Here is a 20,695-nt window from a genome sequence, read left to right on the forward strand (position 1 = left end):
TGCATATCCATTTTTCATGAAGATAAATACAATTCATAGACATCGATCCCCTTACATCTGCGGCTCTTGTTACTTATTTATCTCGTTGGATTCCGCCATCCCTTGCATTGCTCGAACATTCATAAACTCATTTTGTTTGTACATATACACTTTAATTTGTACAGCATCCACACTTCGTAAACGCTCAAATGAGGAACGGCGGTTATCTTCTCGTTGACATGTGTACAGTATGGCTTTTCTATTGCTATATCATTCATGCTTTCATTTCAACCTAATACGGTGCATGGGAACATAACATTTTTACCAGACTATCCGCTCCGCCAAAAAAAAAAAAAAAACTTCTTCAATATCAAAGATAAAAAATCATGGGTATACATCAATCTTGCTCCCTCCTTTCAAATTCCTAGCTTCCAGGATTTTCTCCGCCAGCAACATTCAAACCTTCCTCCCCCTTGCAAAGAACAGCTTATTTACCCCATTCGGCACATTCGGCAACTCCACCGTCCAGTCCGTGACCAATACGTCTACATCTGTCAACCCAGCACGGACAAACATATCCTTGACTTGCTGACGGGAGAACTTGGTGTGTTTGTGGGAAATGGTATGTGCGGCTTGTCTGAGGTGGTCTGAAGCTGCACCCCAATGGTTATGGCCACGGCCTTGATAGTGACCACCCTCCTGATGGCGATGATGCTGGTAATGGTGGTGGTGTTGATAGTGATGCCCTTTGCAACCGCACCCTTTCTTCCCTTCTGACTCCGACCCAGGCTCCGGCTCCGGCTCCACCCGATCAATCGCCAAAAACGTACCGCCGCTCTTCAATCTCTCCACCAACTTTACAATGATACTCTCAGAATCTTCCATGTGGTGAAGCGCAAGGGCGATTCCCACGAAGTCAAAATTGAAGAATTCTTCTTGGGATAGGTCAGTGCCTACGACTGCGGTTGCGGCTGCATCACCTGCTTTAGTCGGCGTTGGTGCTAATATGTCTCCGCGCACGCCGTACATTTTCTCCGGCCCCAGACCCAACTCAATGGCAGCTTCATTGTACTTTTTGATCATCCCAGACGCAACGTCGATGCCAACACATTTGATGAAGAAGGGATGGTAGACCTTTGTAAAAGTTAGCGTTGCTTCTCATATGTTATTTTGTATCGTGTATCCATAGACATGTATATGTGTATGACTGTATGAGAGAAATGATTGCCGGGAATGGATTCAGCGGTATTGCAGGATTGAAAATGAACGTACCCTCGTCAGAAATCCATTACCACAAGCAAAGTCAAGCATTTTCTTCCCGCCAGCCTCACTTCCACTTCTAGCAGCAGGTCCAGATCCACCGTCATGAGCAATACCCAACCATTCGATGTTATTCTTGAGAAACTCTTGCATCTTGTTTTGGAGATCTTTCGTCCATTGTTCGTTGAACGCGATTTCGGCAAAGTTGCTGGGTAAGGAGGTTAATTTTGATACAGTTGCCTCAATATCCAGGGTAAGAAGCGACTTTACCTCCAGAATTCCTCGCTGGCAGCTGCCGACATTCCCGAAGCAGCGACTGCGGTAGGGATTGCTGGACTGGACGACGACATGATCGGGCAGATCTCTTCTTGAAAGGTCAGGATTGGTGTGAAGAAAGGTATTTGCTGAAATGGGTGGAGAAAATTTGGATTTGGTGCTGATGGGAAGTTAAATTTTGGCGAATAAAGATTATCGAAACAGGAGTTTTGTATCATGAAAACCCTTTTTGTCTTGCTTAATATTTGCGAGGAAATCTTCTGCATTTCTTATCCTGATGGAATAGAGAAGGAGGAAAAGGGGAGATCTGTAAAGAGATGACGAGACAGCATTTATATATTTTCAGACTGGGCCATCAAATCCACCCATTAATCATAACTTGTCGGCTTTGCCGATATGTTTCCTCTTGATTCCTCATCTTACGTTCCATCCCCATAAAAAATTTTTTTTGCCAGGTCCCCCATGTCGTACCAAAATCATTCTCTGCTCAGTTGGAGACGTTGAAACTTGACACAAGGTAAATATCGTATGTATGCGATCGTCCTTTTCCGGTTCTTAGCTGGCTTAGCTCCAGCCAAGGTTTGTCGCTCGGAGACTTTTTCTTTCGCGCGTGCATCGACGATATCTCCGAAGCTAGCGGCAGATCTGGCTTAGATCTTCATCTCAAGCAACTCCCTGTTTTTCCTTTCGACGCATCTCCTTGCCTCCAGACGAGAGGATAAAGGTTCAAGGGGTTCGAGAAACTAGCCGATTAGCAAAAAAGGCTTCAGCCATATCCGGTGTCTCGCCGGTCGTGCCATACAGAGGTAACTCCTTGCGATACCTCCTGACAGTGGCGGTTTTATCTATCCATTTCAACAAGATTCTTCTCGGGGATTTTGCCTTTGTCCAGCAGATGTATGGAATCTATGATCAGATAGAGACCAGTCCTTTTGCAGCACATTTTTGTGCAGGATCTGGAGGCCATGGGTGGTGGTCAATTGAAAATTATATCTCCGCACCTGCGTCCCAACGTCTCCATCGTTGAATCCCCAGGGGGTAACATGCTAGCAGAAAAGGTTAGGGTTCAACCAGGCTAAGCAGCATTCTAGAAGTGATTTGGATCCGCATCCGGACATATTATAGATCTGGTCTGGGGTTCTGGCTGTGAAAACTACCACTTTCGGTGAGTTTTAACGCATTATTAAGATATCGAACACTCCGCACAAGGGTTGATGGATATGTATTGTGCCATGGCGCATCAACTCAAGCTGGCTCCAATACAATCCCGGCAACATATGTATGAGATGTGTTAAAGAGGTTGAGGCTCCGCCAGGACTTCGGATCTTTTGTTCGGAGACATATATTGTCTGAGAAAACTGAGATTCTCTGCCGGCCTAGTCTATGCTGCGGATACGATCCAGAGGAAGCAATGATGCCTATGTCCTTATCTCCATGAGCTGTCCACGAATTACACTATTGGCAGCTGTGTCGATATGCGCTGATAAAGACGTTTCTAGGTTTTTTTTCTGCTGGGCGACCCAAATACGGGAACAGGTAGTCCAACATGAGGATCGAAACGGCCCATGGGAGTCAATGTCAATCTGCATATACGACTGATCGGGGATCCTGCATCCAACCGGGCTCGAGGTCGGATCGACGGGTTAGATGGAGAAGATGGCGATGAGAAGGGAGAATTGATATTTTGTTTGATTGATATAAACTGATATACGAAGCACGCCACGGAGCAGCCAATGATGAAAGACAAACAGATGACTAACTGCGTTTGGGGCACGGATTAGCGAGCGAACAGTGAGTTAACGCCGAACATTTAACTAACCGAAACTCATCCTGAGCCGCTGGACCGGCGTCTGGGCAAAGTAGTCGGGGGATCAGGATGGTTTCTGTGCTCATAGCTCGTTCGCTCATATCCGCTGCGGACGAGCCCCATTTCCTTGAGATAAGACATTACCCCTCCTACGGAGTATATTTACAAAGAACAGTTACAAAGGGCAAATCTTGGGAAGGTCTTGACATCTTCCCAAGTTCTGCCCACAAGATGTGTCTTATATTTGTGCATCTTTTGTCCTTGAATGTTTATCAGTGGCCGGCTAAGCCCCGCCGCGCCAAGTAGTGGCGTTGCGGTGGAGGCAATCGGGTAAATGGCAATCCTGAAAATGAAGATTGAGAACAAGAGTCAACGTCTTTGGTTGCCACAGGATTGCCGTGTTGTGAGCCAGAGCGTCGGAGAGAGTTGTGCATGAACCGGCGTCTTCGGCTCACCCTGCAGCCCTTTTGTTCTTCAATCGCCTCATAACTAACCATCCCTTCCAACCGGAAAATCGCATCTACTACCCACGTAAATGATTCGCACCCCTTGCTGGGGCAGCTGCATCCTGTCGACGAGGTATGGCTGGCCACAACCGCCATCATGAATCCAACAATTCGTCATCCGCCAACTCAACCTATTCCGACTTCAATCCAACTTACAGCCTGACCCCAGTTCCATCAGAGAGCAAAGGCAGTCCAAAGATGTTACCCGAACCCAACCCGGTCGCTAGGAGGAAGAGAAAGGCTCCCTCCGTTGCCTCGTCCCGTGGTGTTGCACACCTCACACCGGAGCAGCTCGCGAAGAAACGGGCAAATGACCGTGAGGCGCAGCGGGCAATTAGGAAAAGGACAAAAGCTCAGATTGAGACGTTAGAGCAACGGGTACAAGAATTGACCTCACAGCAGCCGTACCAGGACCTCCTGAAGGCGTTGAGCCAGAAACACGCAGTCGAGAAGGAAAATGAAGATATTCGGAGGGTGTTGGCCTCTGTGTTAGCGATGATCCAGCCGGTCGTGAATGGCGGTTTCTCTAAGGCCACTAATACAACTCCAAATTCCTGTAAAACGGAGCCAGATCCCTTCAACGGTACTGGTTCTTGCTCTCGTTCCTGGTCAACCCAATACCACGGCACCCCGCCCTCACCTGCATCCAACTCCGAACTGCCAGTCTGCCATTCCTCAACGACAGCAAAACCGGAACTTCCACTACGCACCCCCGCCTCGAACTTCAAGCCGATGACGGCCCCGGGTATGGGTCCTGCCGATTCCCCACGAACCCTCGACCACCCCCCTCCCTCCGTTGCTGTATCTCCAGGGCATGCACTCCCTCCCAACTGCCCTGGGAGTGCTGTCCCTACACATCCTACGGACCCACGATACCAGCCTAGAAACAATTTTGATTCTGAGAGAAAATGTCTTTCGCATGATCTAGATTTTTCAGGGTCGGGAGAACGGCTAGGGTTCAATTTTCTCCTGTCCTCTCCTCGACAGGTTCCCAAGATATCGGAACGCATACGGAGCTCCTCCTCTCCGCCCCTCAACGTTTCGATGTGCTATCGCCATGTGCCCCCATCCCCATACAACCAGTTTGACCCAAACGTTAGCCCCCATATGGTCCCTGTCCGCAACGTAGATCCAACATGCCCCATGGATGGCATTCTCTTAGACTTTCTCCGCACCCGCCAACGCGAAGCGGCAGATGGCACATCTAAACAGGTCCTCGTCGGACCACCATATCCCAGCGTCTCCTCACTCCTAAACCCGGCCAAGAGCGCATACTCCCACCCCCTCTCAAAAGTCTTCACGGACATCCTCAGCAAATTCCCCGGCATCAGCAACCTCCCCGAACAAGTCGCCGTCCTTTACGTCATGTTCCTCCTCATGCGGTGGCAAATATACCCCACGCAGCAAAACTACGACCGCCTCCCAGAATGGCTTACCCCGCGCATTTCCCAAATCATGACACCGCACCCTGCCTGGATGGATTATCTACCCTGGCCGCGCATGCGTGACCGCATGGTTGCCTCGTACAAAGACTACGAATTTCAGAACTGGTTCATCCCATACACCACCACGCTGAGCATCAATTGGCCGTATGAGGGGACTGATACGCTACTCACAACCGCAGACTCCGAAGAGCTCATTATAAACCCCGTTTTTGAGCGGCATTTGCGGAACTTGAATAATTGGTCGCTCGGGCCGGCTTTTGCCAAAGCATACCCAGGTCTTATTGACACGACGAGGATCGTTCCTGAATTGAGAGACCATCCCGGCCCTTCTGCTAGACCTATCAAGTGAAAGAGACGTTGGAATCATGGGGAGTTATTTTCGTATAAGTCTACTATATTTACACGTGTATGAAATAATTAAGCTCCCGGCCTCCCGATATACAATTCCGCTGCGGTTATTCTGTCAACGATAACATTATGGACACGAATCCTTTTTCCGTTTTCATCCTACTGGTTTGCTACACTTCCCTCTCCCTACACCACGAGGCACACTCATAGTTGATGATTCTCCCTCGAATAGGAAACCTCAGCCGGTATGCTAACCGTATACCCATCATATCATCCGGCTTCGTGTACCCACACACACACACACACACACACATATATATATATATATATATGTAGAGATATGTGTATTATTAAGCAAAACCAGGAAACACCACAACGTCAGATAAACCCCGCTCTCCCTCACTCAGCAGCCAACCACCTGCCACCCTCTCCACCCGCATCCGCAAACATAATTCCTCTTCTCACAATTTTCCCTTTTCAAGCGGGCATCTTCCTTGCACATCACCCACTCCCACAAATATCTGCATGAGAATATCGAAGGCAGTCTCTCAAAATGGCTAAGAGAAACATATAAACAGATGGGGGAATACATGGCATCCTTTGCTTTATGCTTCTTAATTCAGTAGTTGATATGAAGAATATATAGAGGGAAGTTTCATTTCTGGCATGGTTATTTTAAGTTTTTCTGTTACTATTTATTGATCAGTGACTTTGAATGGTTATTATCGGCTCCTTCAAATTGTGTCTTTTTGAGTTCCCGAAAAGGCCCCCTTTTTCCTGTGCTAGTCCTAGTCTTGTTTGGCCACCCACCTGGTGGGGGGAGCCATGATGTTTGCCCAAACACCCATCGACAGTACATCTATCGATCCTGAATAGCTTCCTAAGCATTTAGTTAACCTGCATAATTTCTCCTTTCTCCCCACTTATATCATCATATCACGGTGTCGTGTACAGGTCGCAACGAAGAATGACGCGATATTCTAGCGTTCCCCAAATCTTCGAATCACCCAGGTATACCCTATACAGCCTACGAAGTATATTCGCATATCACTCTTAGACGGATAACGAGGAAATTACAGAGAGAAACAGCCAAAAAAAAAATAATTCAGGAAAATAATGTCTTTTCCATTAGCCCCGCCATTCGACTCAACCGATTGTTGAGGTCGAGGGAAACCTTCCGGTGGTTCTTGTGTAGCACCGGTAAAAACCTCGACCAGGGCGCGAAGCTATCTATCGTCATCTAAACCGAGTCCTGCCATTTGGCTCTAAGGAAGAGGGAAACAATCCGATGGTTCTTGTGTGTAACATCGGTTAAAGAACCTCAACCAGGACCAGCTCGTTATAAGGTACACAAAAGTTAAAGGGGGTTAAAAGTTCAAAGTTCAAAAGTTCAAGAAAATCAAGCAAGTCAAGCAAGTCAAGCAAGTCAAGAAAGTCAAGAAAGACAAGCGAGTCAAGCAAGTCAAGAAAGTCAAGAAAAGTCAGGAAACAAATAAAATAAAAACGCACAGATTCAGAAAAGCACAACTTCAAAATATGCCGCAAACAAAAACGGGAAAAAATTGACAATGTGGATTCTGGACTCTGGACTCTGGACTCTGGATTCTGGATTCTGGCAGGAGTGGCACTTTTTTGTTGTTGTTGTTGTCGTCGTCTTTTTTTCTTTTCTTTTTTTCTGTTGGAGTTTGTTTGGTTTAGGGTCATTGGTGACCCTTTCCTATTTGAGGAGCTGCGCGTGGATAGCTGCCTTCCGGATTTCGCAAGAGGCGATTAGAATTCGGCTGAATTTAACTGACTAACTAGTGAAGTGGCTTCTGGCTTACCTCATCCGACAGGGACGAGGGAAGGCGGATTCGAACCAGTGGACGGCCTCCCGTGAGGATTTCGCTGGGAAGTTGTGCATAGATTCAACTGTGCACCCGAAAACCACCATTGCAGTTGCCGAAATGTTGACTTGGCCACGTCGTATCGATAGGATGAAGTATATCCGTGAGGTTTGGTAAAGGTGGAAGGTTGGTGTGAAAAAAGATGTTGAAGTGGTAAAAGTGCGCCTTGATAAACCGAAGGTGTTCAGGGGCTGTTGAAAGGAGAGGCTGGGGGAGTGTTGCTGGAAGAGGATTTCCCCGAATAATCGACCTTTTTTTTGATTTTTTTTTTTAATTTTTTTTTAATTTTTTTTTTTTTTTTTAATTTTTTATATATTTTTTTGGGTTTTCGGATTAGCTGTGTACGAGAACGGTTGAAGCTGATGCGAGAGTTTAGAGTTTAGGAGGTTGAGAGCGTTGCTGAGATAATCAAGGTTTCTCTGTTGAGAGCATTAAGCAAATATGGCAGCAAGTATCAACACCAGGAAGTTACTCACCGGTGAGCAGAAAGCACCGAGCCTGTATTTCCACGGATTCTTCAGAGGTAATGCCGTAGCAAATTCTTACGTGAAGTCACCGTTGTCCATATCACAAGCCACTGACATGCTCGACTTGCGACTGCTATTGCCCCCGCTGTCGCGAATTCCAACCACGCCGCAGAGATGTGCACGAGGCGCTGACCACGCGGATGATCTGTTTGGTTTGCAGCCTCAAGTGAAGTTGTGCGGTGGCTTAGAGTCGACTCGAAGAGAATTTCGTAGTTGATGCCGGGATTGTGTGGAGTGGAATAGGGGGCGATTGCGCACATGCTTCCCCAAACACAAAGCTTTCAGACGCCGTCGCCCGCCCTTTTTGAGCCCAAAATCAATTAAAACAAGAGAAGAACAAACGTTTGAAAGCACCAAATCGTCGGACGGTCCTTTAATCCAAATGTTTGTGGATTTCCCCAGATGGAATTAAACCCGTTTCGCGGCGATATCGAAGATTCTTGCGAGTTTAAAATTTCAGTGGCAAAACAGTACAGAAAACAAAGCTCTCATGGCAAAGCGAACGACCTGTCGACAGTGCGCTGGTTTCACATGGCCATCGTCTAGACGTTTGAGTAGGGGCGAGGGAAAGACTGCTTGTCGTGGTCATACAAGACAGATCTTTCTGTCAGGAGGGCTTGGGGTTCCACAAGATAGGGACATGTATTTTTTTTTTTTTTTTTTCTTTCTTGGGGTAGTTGTAAGGGAGAAGAAAGAAGAGGAGGAGGAAAGGGCGAAGATGGGGTTTTTATACCCTCCCCTGTGGCAAGAAGGGTTAGGTAATCGCCTGCTAATCCGACTCAAAAAGGGGATATGCTCGTCGACGAGGATCACGTTGCTCCCTTGGTAGAGGGTGTTTCTTGCCAGAGTCGAGGTGAGGGAAGGGAAGGAAGGGAGGGAAGATGCTCTTCGAACTGCCGAAAGAGGAAACAGCAGTGAGATCGATGCGAAAGGGTCGCCGGTCGCCATGGCTATACTGAACACTTGCGATTTGCTCACAGTGATACCTGCCTCAAAACGAACGTTGATAGCTCGCCCTCGAAGCCCGATGGAGGCTGGAGCATTTTAAATTGACGTCATTGGGCTTCCTTCAATCATGCCGAGGATGGCAATAGCACCCCGTAGCACTATCCGTATTCGAATCTGGCCATTGCCCCTCTGCAGGATGGGGAGGAAGGCGAAGGGCTCTTGGTAGGATTGGATTGAAGCCACTTGGGCAGGGGGTGAGAATTGCCCACTTCCAGTTAACTAATTAGTCAACGTAGCGCGCAGTGGTGGATTATGTAAGATATCGGATTGACACAAAGGCCAAAGACAGACCGGCTAAATATGAGCTGTATAGAGCTCTATGGCGAGTGGTTAGTTGCCCAAGGCATAAGGAGAAGCCGGTATGAGATTTCTAACAGGCTCCCGGGCGATGGCATCTGCCACTCTGCACGGTTGTAGGAACAGTATATAGAATCTATGATGACGGAGACTTCAGCATGTAGATCATTTTGCACACTGTAGAACTGTTGAGAGCAGCGATTAATCTCCTCCAGCCTGTCATCGGAGAATAGACACCAAAGAGGAGAAGCCTCAAGAGGCATTGACACCTCTATTAATCACCGCATTTTCATAGAAAGTCGACGACCATGTATCAGCTCCAGGGAGAAACTGCACTCGGGAGGAACTGTATATGCCAATGGGATTGAGAAGTGGTGAACGCAAAATCTGGGGTTAAGAGAGGCCTTGGTGCACAGTACAGTTCCGATTTCAGAGTGTCCTCTGTCAATTCCGCTTTTCGGCATCATGACTGGCAGTCCATGGGTGCCCATGTCCGTTACAACTGCAAGCAAGCAGAGTGTGGTGGTTCCTCAACATGATTCAGATCCAGTAGAGTGAAGTCCCGTTCTGAGATCACCTCACCATCTACGAGATTCCTACATATGGAGTCAGGACACACCATAGACTCTGATGACCAGCAACAAGGACATGATCGTGGCCTCTCAGTCTCATACGGAGGAAATAGATAGTAATCGCAGGTCTAAGGCCACACCAGGTATTTATGGTGTCATCTGCGGTTTCCTGTCCACAATCCTCCTCCCTGCAATACAGTGCGAGTCTCGCTCGATTTCTCGAGGACTTATGAGAAGGAGAGGGGCAAAAAGGGTATGTATACGCAATATCAAAAGAGATGTCTCATGGAAATGGAGGTAATAAATTAAAAAAAACAGCCTATTTTGTCGGCAACACGCAACTGAAGGGAGATTTGATAAGTTCATCTGGGTGGCTAGAAAAGGACGACATCCCTGTATAGCAGAAACTGTGTACGAACGGAGAAAGTCGCCCAACAATTCCAGCTCACATCCCAAGATAACTGGATAGAAATATGCGCTCAGAGAAGCCTGAGAATGAAGCATCTGTAGATTATCATCGTAGGACCAGGAGAAGAGAAACACAAGTTGCTGGTAGCATACTCAATCACCGGCGTCCGTGTGGTAGGCTGAAGAGGAGATGTACCAGAAGACAATGATGTTGTCGAGCTCGCGTTTTCAGCCAGTTTAAGTGGAACATTTCCACAGTGAGGCCGCTAAACCTCGTTAGGAAGAGCTTCGTCAACCCCCCCCCCCCAAGCAAGTAGTGAGCGGAAACGGGAACATCGACTAGCATCCCAACAATTGAACAACTACTGCATACTACAAAACAATCCAGCATCCACAGCCCCTCATCCACTCTCCAATCTATCGTGTGGGCTGCCCTTGACTCTGGTGTTCGCCAATCCAAGATATCGCGACAATGGCGGACCAGCCCCCAATCGGTATGCCAAGCGCAACATCCCACCCATCTCCGCATACCACCACTAACACCGTGATATGCAGTTCTTGACGGAGGTACCGGCTTCCTGAAAGTCGGATATGCGGCGCAGGTATGGATTTACCCTGCGCACACATTATCTACGAGAACTGTTGCTGATTCCAGAATTCATCGCGAATTTAGAACTTCCCCGAACACCAGTTCCCCTCCATAGTGGGGCGGCCGATTCTCAGATCGGAGGAACAGGCTGGGGATATCATTGTGAAAGATATTATGTGTGGCGATGAAGCTGCCGCTGCTAGATCGATGTTGCAAATTAGCTACCCTGTATGCCCCTCCCCTTTGACTGGTCCGGGTCCGGCGGCCACCGTCGTGTTTGTGTGTTTTGTGGGGTTACTGATGGCGGGACTCTGTACCGTACGCAGATGGAGAATGGAATTGTGAAGAAATGGGATGACATGCAACATCTATGGAACTATACGTTTTACGATAAAATGAAGATCGATCCTGCAGGTCGGAAAATCCTCCTCACGGAACCACCTATGAATCCCCTTAAAAACAGAGAGCAGATGTGCGAGGTGATGTTCGAGGGATACAGCTTCGGAGGAGTATACGTTGCGATACAGGCTGTTCTGGCCCTCTATGCACAAGGTGGGACACCATGGAGCGGGAGATACTTGAAAGTACTCAACAGACTGATGTGTAACGAAATACAGGTCTCAGCAGTGGTGTCGTGGTCGATTCGGGGGATGGCGTCACTCATATAGTTCCGGTTTACGAGTCCACTGTCTTAAACCATCTAACGCGCCGTCTCGATGTTGCAGGCCGCGATGTCACTCGTAACCTAATCGCCCTTCTTCTCCGACGCGGCTACGCCCTTAACCGTACCGCTGACTTCGAAACCGTTCGTCAAATCAAAGAAAAACTATGTTACGTGTCCTATGACCTGGAACTTGACCAGCGTCTCTCAGAAGATACGACCGTGTTGGTTGAATCATATACTCTCCCAGATGGCAGAGTTATTAGGGTTGGTAGCGAGCGGTTTGAGGCTCCAGAATGCCTCTTCCAACCCCATCTTGTCGACGTAGAGCAGCCTGGTATCGCGGAGTTTCTGTTCAACACCATTCAGGCTGCTGATGTTGATGTGAGGAGTAGTTTGTATAAGGCTATTGTTCTCAGTGGCGGTAGCAGCATGTATCCCGGTCTACCATCGAGGCTTGAGAAGGAATTGAAACAGCTCTGGTTGACACGGGTATTACAAGGGAACCCGGAAAGACTAAACGTAAGTCAAGGCCCGGGAATTCCCCCTCCTTTCGTGTGCTAATTATTTTCACATTTTTCAGAAATTTAAAGTACGCATAGAAGACCCCCCTCGAAGAAGACACATGGTGTTCCTCGGCGGTGCTGTACTCGCAAATCTGGTAAGCCATCCCAAAGTGCCACTATCTGTTTTCAAAGCCAAAGGAGCCAACAAACTAACCACCGGCTCTACCCCTCAATCCAGCTAGCAGACAAAGAAAACATGTGGATCTCGAAAGCAGAATGGGATGAAAAGGGTGCCGCTGCTCTCGAGAAACTTGGTCCAAGATAATTTATATCATTTCAATGTTGAAATCCTCCGCATGTGTTGCGCGCTGCAATCCAACCCACCCCTGACCACATCTCCCAAATCAACCCTTACGACCACCAACACAACCTGCACGATCTTCATCTGTTCGCAGCCCCATATACTTTATCCTCTTCCCTACAGTGCTTTCGCTTTGTTTTGTGTCAAGACACATTCACGCAGGGGCGTTGCGTGTTCAATTTCCTTATTAGAGCGCGTATCTTACTCTTTTCTTCTGTATTTTGCCAGTTCGAGAGGTGTATGTAGATACATAGCTACAATATCCATCCAAAAAAAAAAAAAAAAAAAAAAAAAAGATTAACCCTACTTTCCAGATGAAAAGAATAAATCACAGTATAGAAGGGGGAAGAGGATGGGCTGCATTGTGGTGCATGAATGAAGACGTGAACTGTTCTCTGGAAGGAGCCTTAACCACAGAACAGACTTGTTTTCCAGATGAAACCTATAAAACTACGCACAAACCTCTCATTGCAATCAAAAGCCAGGGGTCCTGCCCCTCCACCCATCTATATCTATCAAACGGTCCTCCCTACTTCAATAAGAGACATCAATCCCATCTAAAAAGCGCAAACACGATTTTTCACCCTTATACCCAACGTGAAAGGGAACAGGGAATAAAAGCAGGCAAAAATTGGCTGAAGTTGCACAACCCGAAAAACATAACCTCTCCAAAGGAGAATTGGGCTAATTCATCTCAATGAAAAGAGCAAACAGTCACCACCACCATGAGCCAATTCTCCTCTCATTTAAATCTAAGAAGGGATAAAATAAATTCAGCAAACACCGTGACAGAGGAATTGAGAATGAACCAGTGACAAAAAACAGACATAAGAGTAGCAGTAACAGTGACAGGAACAGAAAGAAATTGCAGAACAAATGCATGTATAGGCTAGTAGGTTACAACAGAACAGATCCAACCCCTTTGAAGAGAAATAGTAGGCGAACGCCGTCGCCCGAGAGAAACCCCCCACACGTGATTCCGCTTATATTGATTAGCGAGCTCTTCCATCCAATAATAGAAGATCAACCATCCCACAGTGATGTTGGATGCAACTTTGTGTGAGTATATCCACCCGAAAATTCTAGATCTCGCTCAAATGGAAAAAAAAAAAAAAAAAAAAAAAACCTTAAGCATAAGTGATGATGCGGATATAGCCATGCATCCATGGACTGAAAAGAAAAACTGTGATCTTTTACTTCACTCTATCCCGTAAATCAGCGAAGCAAGCAATGGAGAGATATCCCCCAGAGGAAAAGGGAAAGGGAAACATATGGAAAGAAAACTGAGTTCAAACCGATCGCTCAACCACATCAGAATGAGAAATAGGAAAAATGATAGGACAAACTCGAGAAGTGTTTGAAGACAACACGAGGAACCGTGTGCCTCTTTTCTTTCAGGTATGTAAAACTGAACCAGCAGTGCTTCATGTTATCCCATCTCTATGATGTTTCTTGTTTCATCTGCTGTACACTTGTTGTCGGCATGCGCTTCTCATTCATCGCTTTCGGAATCAGGTCCGTTGTCGGCTTCTCTTTTCTTCCTTTCTTCATCTAGTTCGCGGTATGTACTCCAACTGAGCAGGAAGAAGGCTAGAATAATAAGAATACCCCCATATATCGAGGCGGAGGTGAGAGGTTTGTTGGTAAGCTTCCAGTCGATGAGGGCGACCAGGAAAATTGTGAGAAGGGCAGCGACTGAGGATAAAACGGGGGACGTGAGAGAAATAAGGACGAGGAAAGATCCGGAGAAAGCTGGAATAGAGGTAGCCCAGTTAGCAGAAAGAAATGGAAATAATAATTTGGATCCCAATAGCAGTGTCAGGCAGTGAAGGAAAAAGTCAACATACTAGCATTGGAGATGACGGATATCAGTAGCAGACGTGCTGCTTCACCCCGGGGCCACTCAAACGTTTCAATTTCAAGGATATGCAAAAGTGGTAATGGTATCCAAAGAACGAGTAACGTAAACGCTCCGACTAGACTTGCGAAGGTATTTGCGAAGATCACACCACGGCCCGCGCTTGTGCCTTCAGGAGGACAAGCAAGTCTTTTATACAGGACTTCATATAAACCGTAAAGTACACTTCCAATCCCAATTATAACATTCCCAAACGCTCGACTCGATGCCTCCTTGGCATCCTGGCCTGCAGCTCCTTTGGAAGTGCCGGACGGACCATAGGCAACAATAAGAACGCCGACGATGGCAACAGCAACAGAGAACACTTTGTCAAATCGCAACTTGTCATTCAGCAAGGGTATCGAAAAGGCGTAAGCAAAGAAGGCTGAACAGTTATAAATCGCAGTTAGGTCGCTGGCTGTCGTTAGTTTGACAGCAACATACCATGAACCGCCAGCAACGGTCAGGGAGGTGGTAACGACAGCAGTGGTGCGGAGTATGTAAGGTATTGGTGACTGACGGAGGTCCCGAGTGGTGAGGTGTAGATTACGAGATTCCACCATTTGTGCCGTGGTCCGGAGAATGTAAGTATGCCGCCGCCAAAATGCTCCCCACGACAGATTGCGTTTCTGGAGCCGAAGCAACAGCAGCTGCACCGGCCAAAGAAAAACCCAAGACCCATGGGTAAAATAACTGATCCAAAAATACAAAGCCATTAGAAATTTATTATTGGTTGGAACACGGAATAAAATCCTCTCTTTCTTTTCAAAAGTTAATTGGACTCACAGCATGCAGTACGGCTTCTCCCACCCCAAATCATGTTGAATATATACGGCAGTCTCGGTTTGTACAACGAAACTTATCAAACTCAGGACGAGAAAAAATGAAGCGATATAATATTTCCTTTGGGTTGCATGTTTGCTGTCATACTCTGGGGTCCTACTTCTGAGTGTTGAGTTCCTAGGTCGAACGTCCTCTCCATCCGCAGCAAAAGCTGGACTGCTTATCCGCCGACCACGCTCCTCATCCTTCAGCAACGGCAAACTGGATTTGGATCGAGATTCCCTTATCCGGCTCAAGGAGGGTCTACTGCTCGTCATTTCGCCGTCGAACTCGTCCTCAGATTCGTCCTTGGCGTATTGGGAAGATCCTAAGACAATCTTTCTTTTGGTGGTATTCTGGTTCGATGCATTTGGGCTGACACTAGAAGGTCGAGGTATGCCCTGTTGAGAAGAGATTCTGGTTTGATTATATTCAGAAGACTGCTCGGAGTTCAATAGAGTATAGTCGAGAGTTGGATCAAGGCCAGCGGCGGAGTTGTTAATGACTTGGCCCCTTAATGGACTTGAGAGTCGATGAAGAGGGCTAATACCGTCGTTGACTACCTATGTAGGGCCGAGGACAGGGAGTTATTATATTTATTTATTCGCAGATTCGCTCGCGTTGCTCATGACAGTTGAGAAGTTCGTTCCTAACTCGTTCTGTTTTGATGAATTATATCAGGCGTACCAACTAGTTAGTTAGTGGTTGTTGTGGCACCGGCGAAGCCGCACCGGATCGAGCAGAACAGTAGAAGCAAACAGATCACCTTTCAACATTAGTTATATACAGGAATTTCGCAACAAATTGAAATTTCGAGGCCTCTGATGTCGCCTCAGCCATGTGTTCTGACGGAATCACCGAGGGCTTGTCGGCCCGTTCTCTCGATCTCGGCGCCTCCTCCTTTGATTGTGCTTAGTCATACCAAGCCACAGCCGTCATCGAATTTGGCGGGCCAAATCTGTCGGTCGATTGCTGAGATGCTGCAACAGCCCAATGAGCACAAGAAGCAGTGGCGGTAGATTTCCACGGTGGCAGAAGCTGTCGGCCTCCTAACCAGGCTGCCGATCGTGGTTTTCGAGTCCACAGGGTCGTTGTCAAAGACTCGGACTTGTCTTACACCCTCTAAGGCTGTGCAGCTAATAATATCCATGTACCCAGACAAGTCTCCGTGCTACATATCTAGCCACTCACTCGAGCCACGATCTATAATCTATTCTATTCCATTCCATTTCACTCCATATCTTGCTGCTGCGGAGATTTCTAGGACCCAACCATTGGGTGTCCTCTTCTCGAAGGTACGGGGATTGTTATTTCAATCTCCGTGCCATCATACCCGCGAAGTTGAAGATTCAAATGTTGCCATTTGAAGGTGCATTAACTTGATATTATGACCTCTTGTTTTTGGTGACCCCAGTCTCTCCATGGTTGAACCCTTGTAGTCTGGTAGCCTGCAACTTGTCTTTTGGGTTTAAACCAGATTCGTCTGATGCGATAGCTGAAGTATTCTGTTTATTTTGATACTCTTCAGACGTTATGGCCTTGAAAGAAATATTCTTCTGATATCTCAACCTTTACAGCCTTATACATTCCTCCATCCTGTTTGACAGGAGAAAGAATCGACCCTACCCACAAGGGCATCTCTTGGACGCATCTCTTGGACGCATACTCTCGGAATGCTTTTGGGATGTACAGACCAAATGAGTAGTTATTTCATGCAACTTCTCTCAAGATACAGATTTGTCTATTAGGTCACTCCACTGACCGTAATGAAGTTTAAATACTATTTCCAAATGAAATAAAAGTCTTGCACCGATCTTATCAGTCACCCCATGAAGTAACAAGCTATAGTTAGGTGGAAATATCAAATACTATAAATTCAAATTATACATTATTCTGTAAAAGCATTTCAAATCTATGTGTCTTTAAAAGTACGCATGGTCAAATCCCTCGGAGTTCTTCTTGTATATTTACTAAACCCAACTTCACGAATCTGAGTATGATGTCATTCTGCCTTGCAGCTTCGGTCCATCCAAACTCTCAGGTTACAAGGTTATCAATCTATGGGCACTATTTCCAAAACTATAAAAGCGCATCATAGAACATAACCGAATGCTTTATTTTCGACGAACCAAGTCACCTATACACAGTCACACATTCCAACCAATTCCAACCTTTCTAGCAAATTCTATAACTGCATCCATTCACATCCGAAACATGCCTCTTGTAGTCCAAAACCCAAAGCCCCGAGTGATCCTCGGTTTGATGACCTTCGGACCTGATCCCGAAAGCAGTGCCCGGATCACTTCCCTAGATGAAACCAAAAAATGTCTCGACTATTTCCAGCAGCAGGGCTACAATGAAATTGATACCGCGCGCATCTACGTTGGCGGAAAGCAGGAAGCCTTCACGGCTCAAGCAGGGTGGAAGGAAAGAGGTCTCAAGATCGCCACGAAATGGTATCCTAGCAAACCAGGTTACCATCACTCCAATGTAGTGAGAGAGAAACTCAATGAGTCCCTGAAGGAGCTGCAGACAGACTCTGTGGATATATTCTATCTGCATGCAGCCGACAGATCTGTGCCCTTCGCAGAGACACTGGAAGCTGTTAATGAGTTGCATAAGGAAGGAAAGTTTGTACAGCTAGGTTTGAGCAATTATACCGCTTTCGAAGTTGCGGAGATTGTTACCATGTGTCGTGAGCGGGGCTGGGTGAGGCCGACGATTTATCAGGCCATGTATAATGCTATCAGTTAGTTCTCCGCTTTCCCAATTTTTTCTTTTCACTCTACGTCTAGCGGTCCACTGACACCTTTTCACCCCTCCACCTCCAGCGCGGTCCATTGAAACCGAACTAATACCCGCCTGCAGAAGGTACGGTATCGATGTTGTGGTCTACAATCCTCTGGCCGGTGGTATCTTCTCCGGGAAATATAAAACGGCCGAAATCCCTTCGTCCGGCAGATTCTCTGACCAAGCCAGTCTTGGATCAAACTATCGCAACAGGTACTTCAGAGACGCCACATTCGACGCTCTGCGCATTATTGAACCCGTCGTGAAGAAACATCACCTGAGCCTAATTGAAACCGCATTCCGTTGGTTGCGACATCACTCTGCACTAAATATGGGGACTAGCTTAACCGAGCGTGATGGAATTATCATTGGCGTTAGCAGCTTCGGGCAGTTAGAGGAGAATCTAGCGGATATTGAGAAGGGTCCGTTGCCAGAGGAGGTTGTGAAGGTGCTGGATGAGGCGTGGTTGGTTACAAAGCCCACAACTGTCAATTATTGGCATTTGGATTTAAAGTATACGTATAATACCGTAAAAGAGTTATTTGGGTCCAGCGTTTAATGCAATTTCCCAACCGAGCGGATCACAACCACAGATCCCTAACCCACCCACTCAATATGTGAGAATGCCTTCAATTTGGAATTGAAATTTAGCAGATTTCACAGAGAGTGAAGAATAGAACTTGTAATTTTTTGCTATTCAAAATAAGAAAAAATCTCAATTTGTAAAGCTTCACAATTATATAATATTTCTTATATTACTATTTTATAATACCGTAGTAGTTTTCAAGAATAAATTGATATTTGAATCAACATAAATTGACACAAGTGAAGAAAATAAGCTAATGTAATTCTCAACTGAGTAGATCACTCAAGTGAGCAGATTATTAGTTCAAAATATCTTTTTATTTAACTACTCATTTATCTCAATATGCAATTTTATCATCAATTCATAATAAAAATACTTCAAAATCTCTTGAGAGAGAGAAAAGGTTTGAACTTGTAATAAATGCTTTAAAAAAGCAAGAAATACTCTTAATTTATGAAGTTACATATATATTTAATATATCATTTTCTGCTTTACATTATCAACTCAGTAGCTGAACTGCTTGCATGAATTTATATGCAAATTCAATCAAATTAACTCAGGTGGAAGAGAATAAGCTAGTTGAATAAGTCCTAAATTTAATTAAGTAAAAATTTTCTTTATAGCTAGCATTCATTGAGAATACAGCTAATTATCTTCTTACTATATGAAATTTTATTATCTTTATCAATACTTCTCTCTATGTTGATAAAAACTGAATGTTAAATCTATTAATATACTATTTATAGCTTTAAACATATTACTTTCAGACTCATTACCTCAGACACTATAATTATAACCAGGTTAAATATGAGAATATAAAGATTATTTAGACTTGACTTAAGATTTTGAAAAATTTAATTACTGAGTATGAGATTTTATCAAAAAAAATATATAACTTTAATGAGATTAACTTCACAATAAGACTTGGTACTTTTATTAAAATTATTACTACTAGTAAATACTATTATAATTGCGCAAAGCTTCTACAGTTTAAAAATCAGAAATGAGTAATTGTACTTGAGTTATTTAATGTATTAGAATAAATTCTATTTTTATACATCATTTTTAAAAACCAGAATCTGTTGAAAGACTAATTTGAAGTTTTTTCAAGTAATTGAAAACTTGATATTAATTCTAATAACTGAACTACTGATAAAATAGATATTAAATGATCTATATAAATATTTATTTCAGAAGTAAAGTTATATCAGATTGATAATTCTATTCTTCTTATTTTGAGTAGATACAGTAGTTATTTTATCTCTGAATTTGATTAAATTTGCAAGAATAATATAATTATCTATCTTTTCATTTCTTCTTATTTATCCCATCTTTTGAAGTTATTAGATGTGAGTATTTTTTCAATTTTGAAATAAGCATATGAAAATCTACTTTAATAATAAATACAGCTTGAAATTAATAATATTTTCAAGATTAATTTCTTAGAAGCTTATTCTGCAGTATATATAAAAACTTTTAAAGCTTAAATCATTTAAAGTGATTTTAAAACTATTGAAATAATATTATTTTATTCTAACTATATTATTCAGTAGCTAGATATTCAACTTTATACTTCTATATCATAATCTAGCAGATCTAGTACATCATTCTAAGTACTTATAATATCTAATAATACCTAGCAATTGTAGTAACTGTGATGGCGTAGAACGGGCTCCGTCCAGCCTCCTCGACAGCGTAAGGCCACGGACCGAGGCGATCGGTAATCACAACTGCCTAGGCATCGGCATAGCAACCAACCCCACAATTACCCCGCATACGAATAACACGTAAACGTGGGAATCGCCTGGCAACGGCGCTAAGAAAAGGGCTATATAAACAAAGCCTTCCCCGAACTCATTTCTTAGGAACCATCTTAGTATTTTTTCTAGATAGCTTACCTAGCTGGCAATCAAACATCTGTCTCACCTGCGCCTAGGTTGAAGCCTTGACAATAACAAGTGAAAAAGATTAAAGAGCTTATGAAAGATCAATCCTATAATATATTAAAAGACTTTGATCAAATTATCAAAACTTATGAATATAACACATTTAATGCCACTATTATAAAGAAATAATATCAAAATATATTTAATATAAATAAAATAAAGAAGTAAAAATAAAATAGATTTAGATATTAAATTTAATATACAGAAGATTTAATTAA

General features: G+C 44.7%; 6 protein-coding genes across 6 annotated transcripts; 3 read left to right on the forward strand and 3 right to left on the reverse strand.

Annotated features, from left to right (window-relative positions):
* Positions 1–435: 435 nt before the first annotated feature.
* PAAG_00560 (hypothetical protein) lies at positions 436–1,589 on the reverse strand (the record flags this gene model as incomplete). The annotated part of the gene is made up of 3 exons (XM_015844061.1): positions 436–1,113; positions 1,252–1,447; positions 1,510–1,589. 3 exons carry the CDS (start codon positions 1,587–1,589, stop codon positions 436–438), a joined length of 954 nt encoding a protein of 317 aa, XP_015700396.1.
* Positions 1,590–3,903: 2,314 nt separating this feature from the next.
* On the forward strand, positions 3,904–5,622 carry PAAG_00562 (hypothetical protein; the record flags this gene model as incomplete). The annotated part of the gene is made up of 1 exon (XM_002797977.2): positions 3,904–5,622. The coding sequence occupies one exon, from the start codon at positions 3,904–3,906 to the stop codon at positions 5,620–5,622; it is 1,719 nt and encodes a 572-aa protein (XP_002798023.1).
* Positions 5,623–7,440: 1,818 nt separating this feature from the next.
* Positions 7,441–8,294, reverse strand: PAAG_00563 (hypothetical protein; the record flags this gene model as incomplete). Its single annotated transcript, XM_002797978.2, has 2 exons — positions 7,441–7,757; positions 8,054–8,294. The coding sequence occupies 2 exons, from the start codon at positions 8,292–8,294 to the stop codon at positions 7,441–7,443; spliced, it is 558 nt and encodes a 185-aa protein (XP_002798024.2).
* Positions 8,295–10,791: 2,497 nt separating this feature from the next.
* Positions 10,792–12,400, forward strand: PAAG_00564 (actin; the record flags this gene model as incomplete). Its single annotated transcript, XM_015844062.1, has 7 exons — positions 10,792–10,813; positions 10,875–10,921; positions 10,993–11,136; positions 11,235–11,460; positions 11,526–12,091; positions 12,153–12,230; positions 12,314–12,400. The coding sequence occupies 7 exons, from the start codon at positions 10,792–10,794 to the stop codon at positions 12,398–12,400; spliced, it is 1,170 nt and encodes a 389-aa protein (XP_015700397.1).
* Positions 12,401–13,928: 1,528 nt separating this feature from the next.
* Positions 13,929–16,305, reverse strand: PAAG_00565 (hypothetical protein; the record flags this gene model as incomplete). Its single annotated transcript, XM_015844063.1, has 4 exons — positions 13,929–14,188; positions 14,284–15,026; positions 15,120–15,718; positions 16,078–16,305. The coding sequence occupies 4 exons, from the start codon at positions 16,303–16,305 to the stop codon at positions 13,929–13,931; spliced, it is 1,830 nt and encodes a 609-aa protein (XP_015700398.1).
* Positions 16,306–17,369: 1,064 nt separating this feature from the next.
* PAAG_00566 (aflatoxin B1 aldehyde reductase member 2) lies at positions 17,370–18,504 on the forward strand (the record flags this gene model as incomplete). The annotated part of the gene is made up of 2 exons (XM_002797981.2): positions 17,370–17,904; positions 17,987–18,504. The coding sequence occupies 2 exons, from the start codon at positions 17,370–17,372 to the stop codon at positions 18,502–18,504; spliced, it is 1,053 nt and encodes a 350-aa protein (XP_002798027.1).
* Between the last annotated feature and the right edge of the window lie 2,191 nt (positions 18,505–20,695).

The sequence above is a fragment of the Paracoccidioides lutzii genome (assembly GCF_000150705.2).
Source record: "Paracoccidioides lutzii Pb01 unplaced genomic scaffold supercont2.1, whole genome shotgun sequence".
Taxonomy (NCBI): Eukaryota; Fungi; Ascomycota; class Eurotiomycetes; order Onygenales; family Ajellomycetaceae; genus Paracoccidioides; species Paracoccidioides lutzii.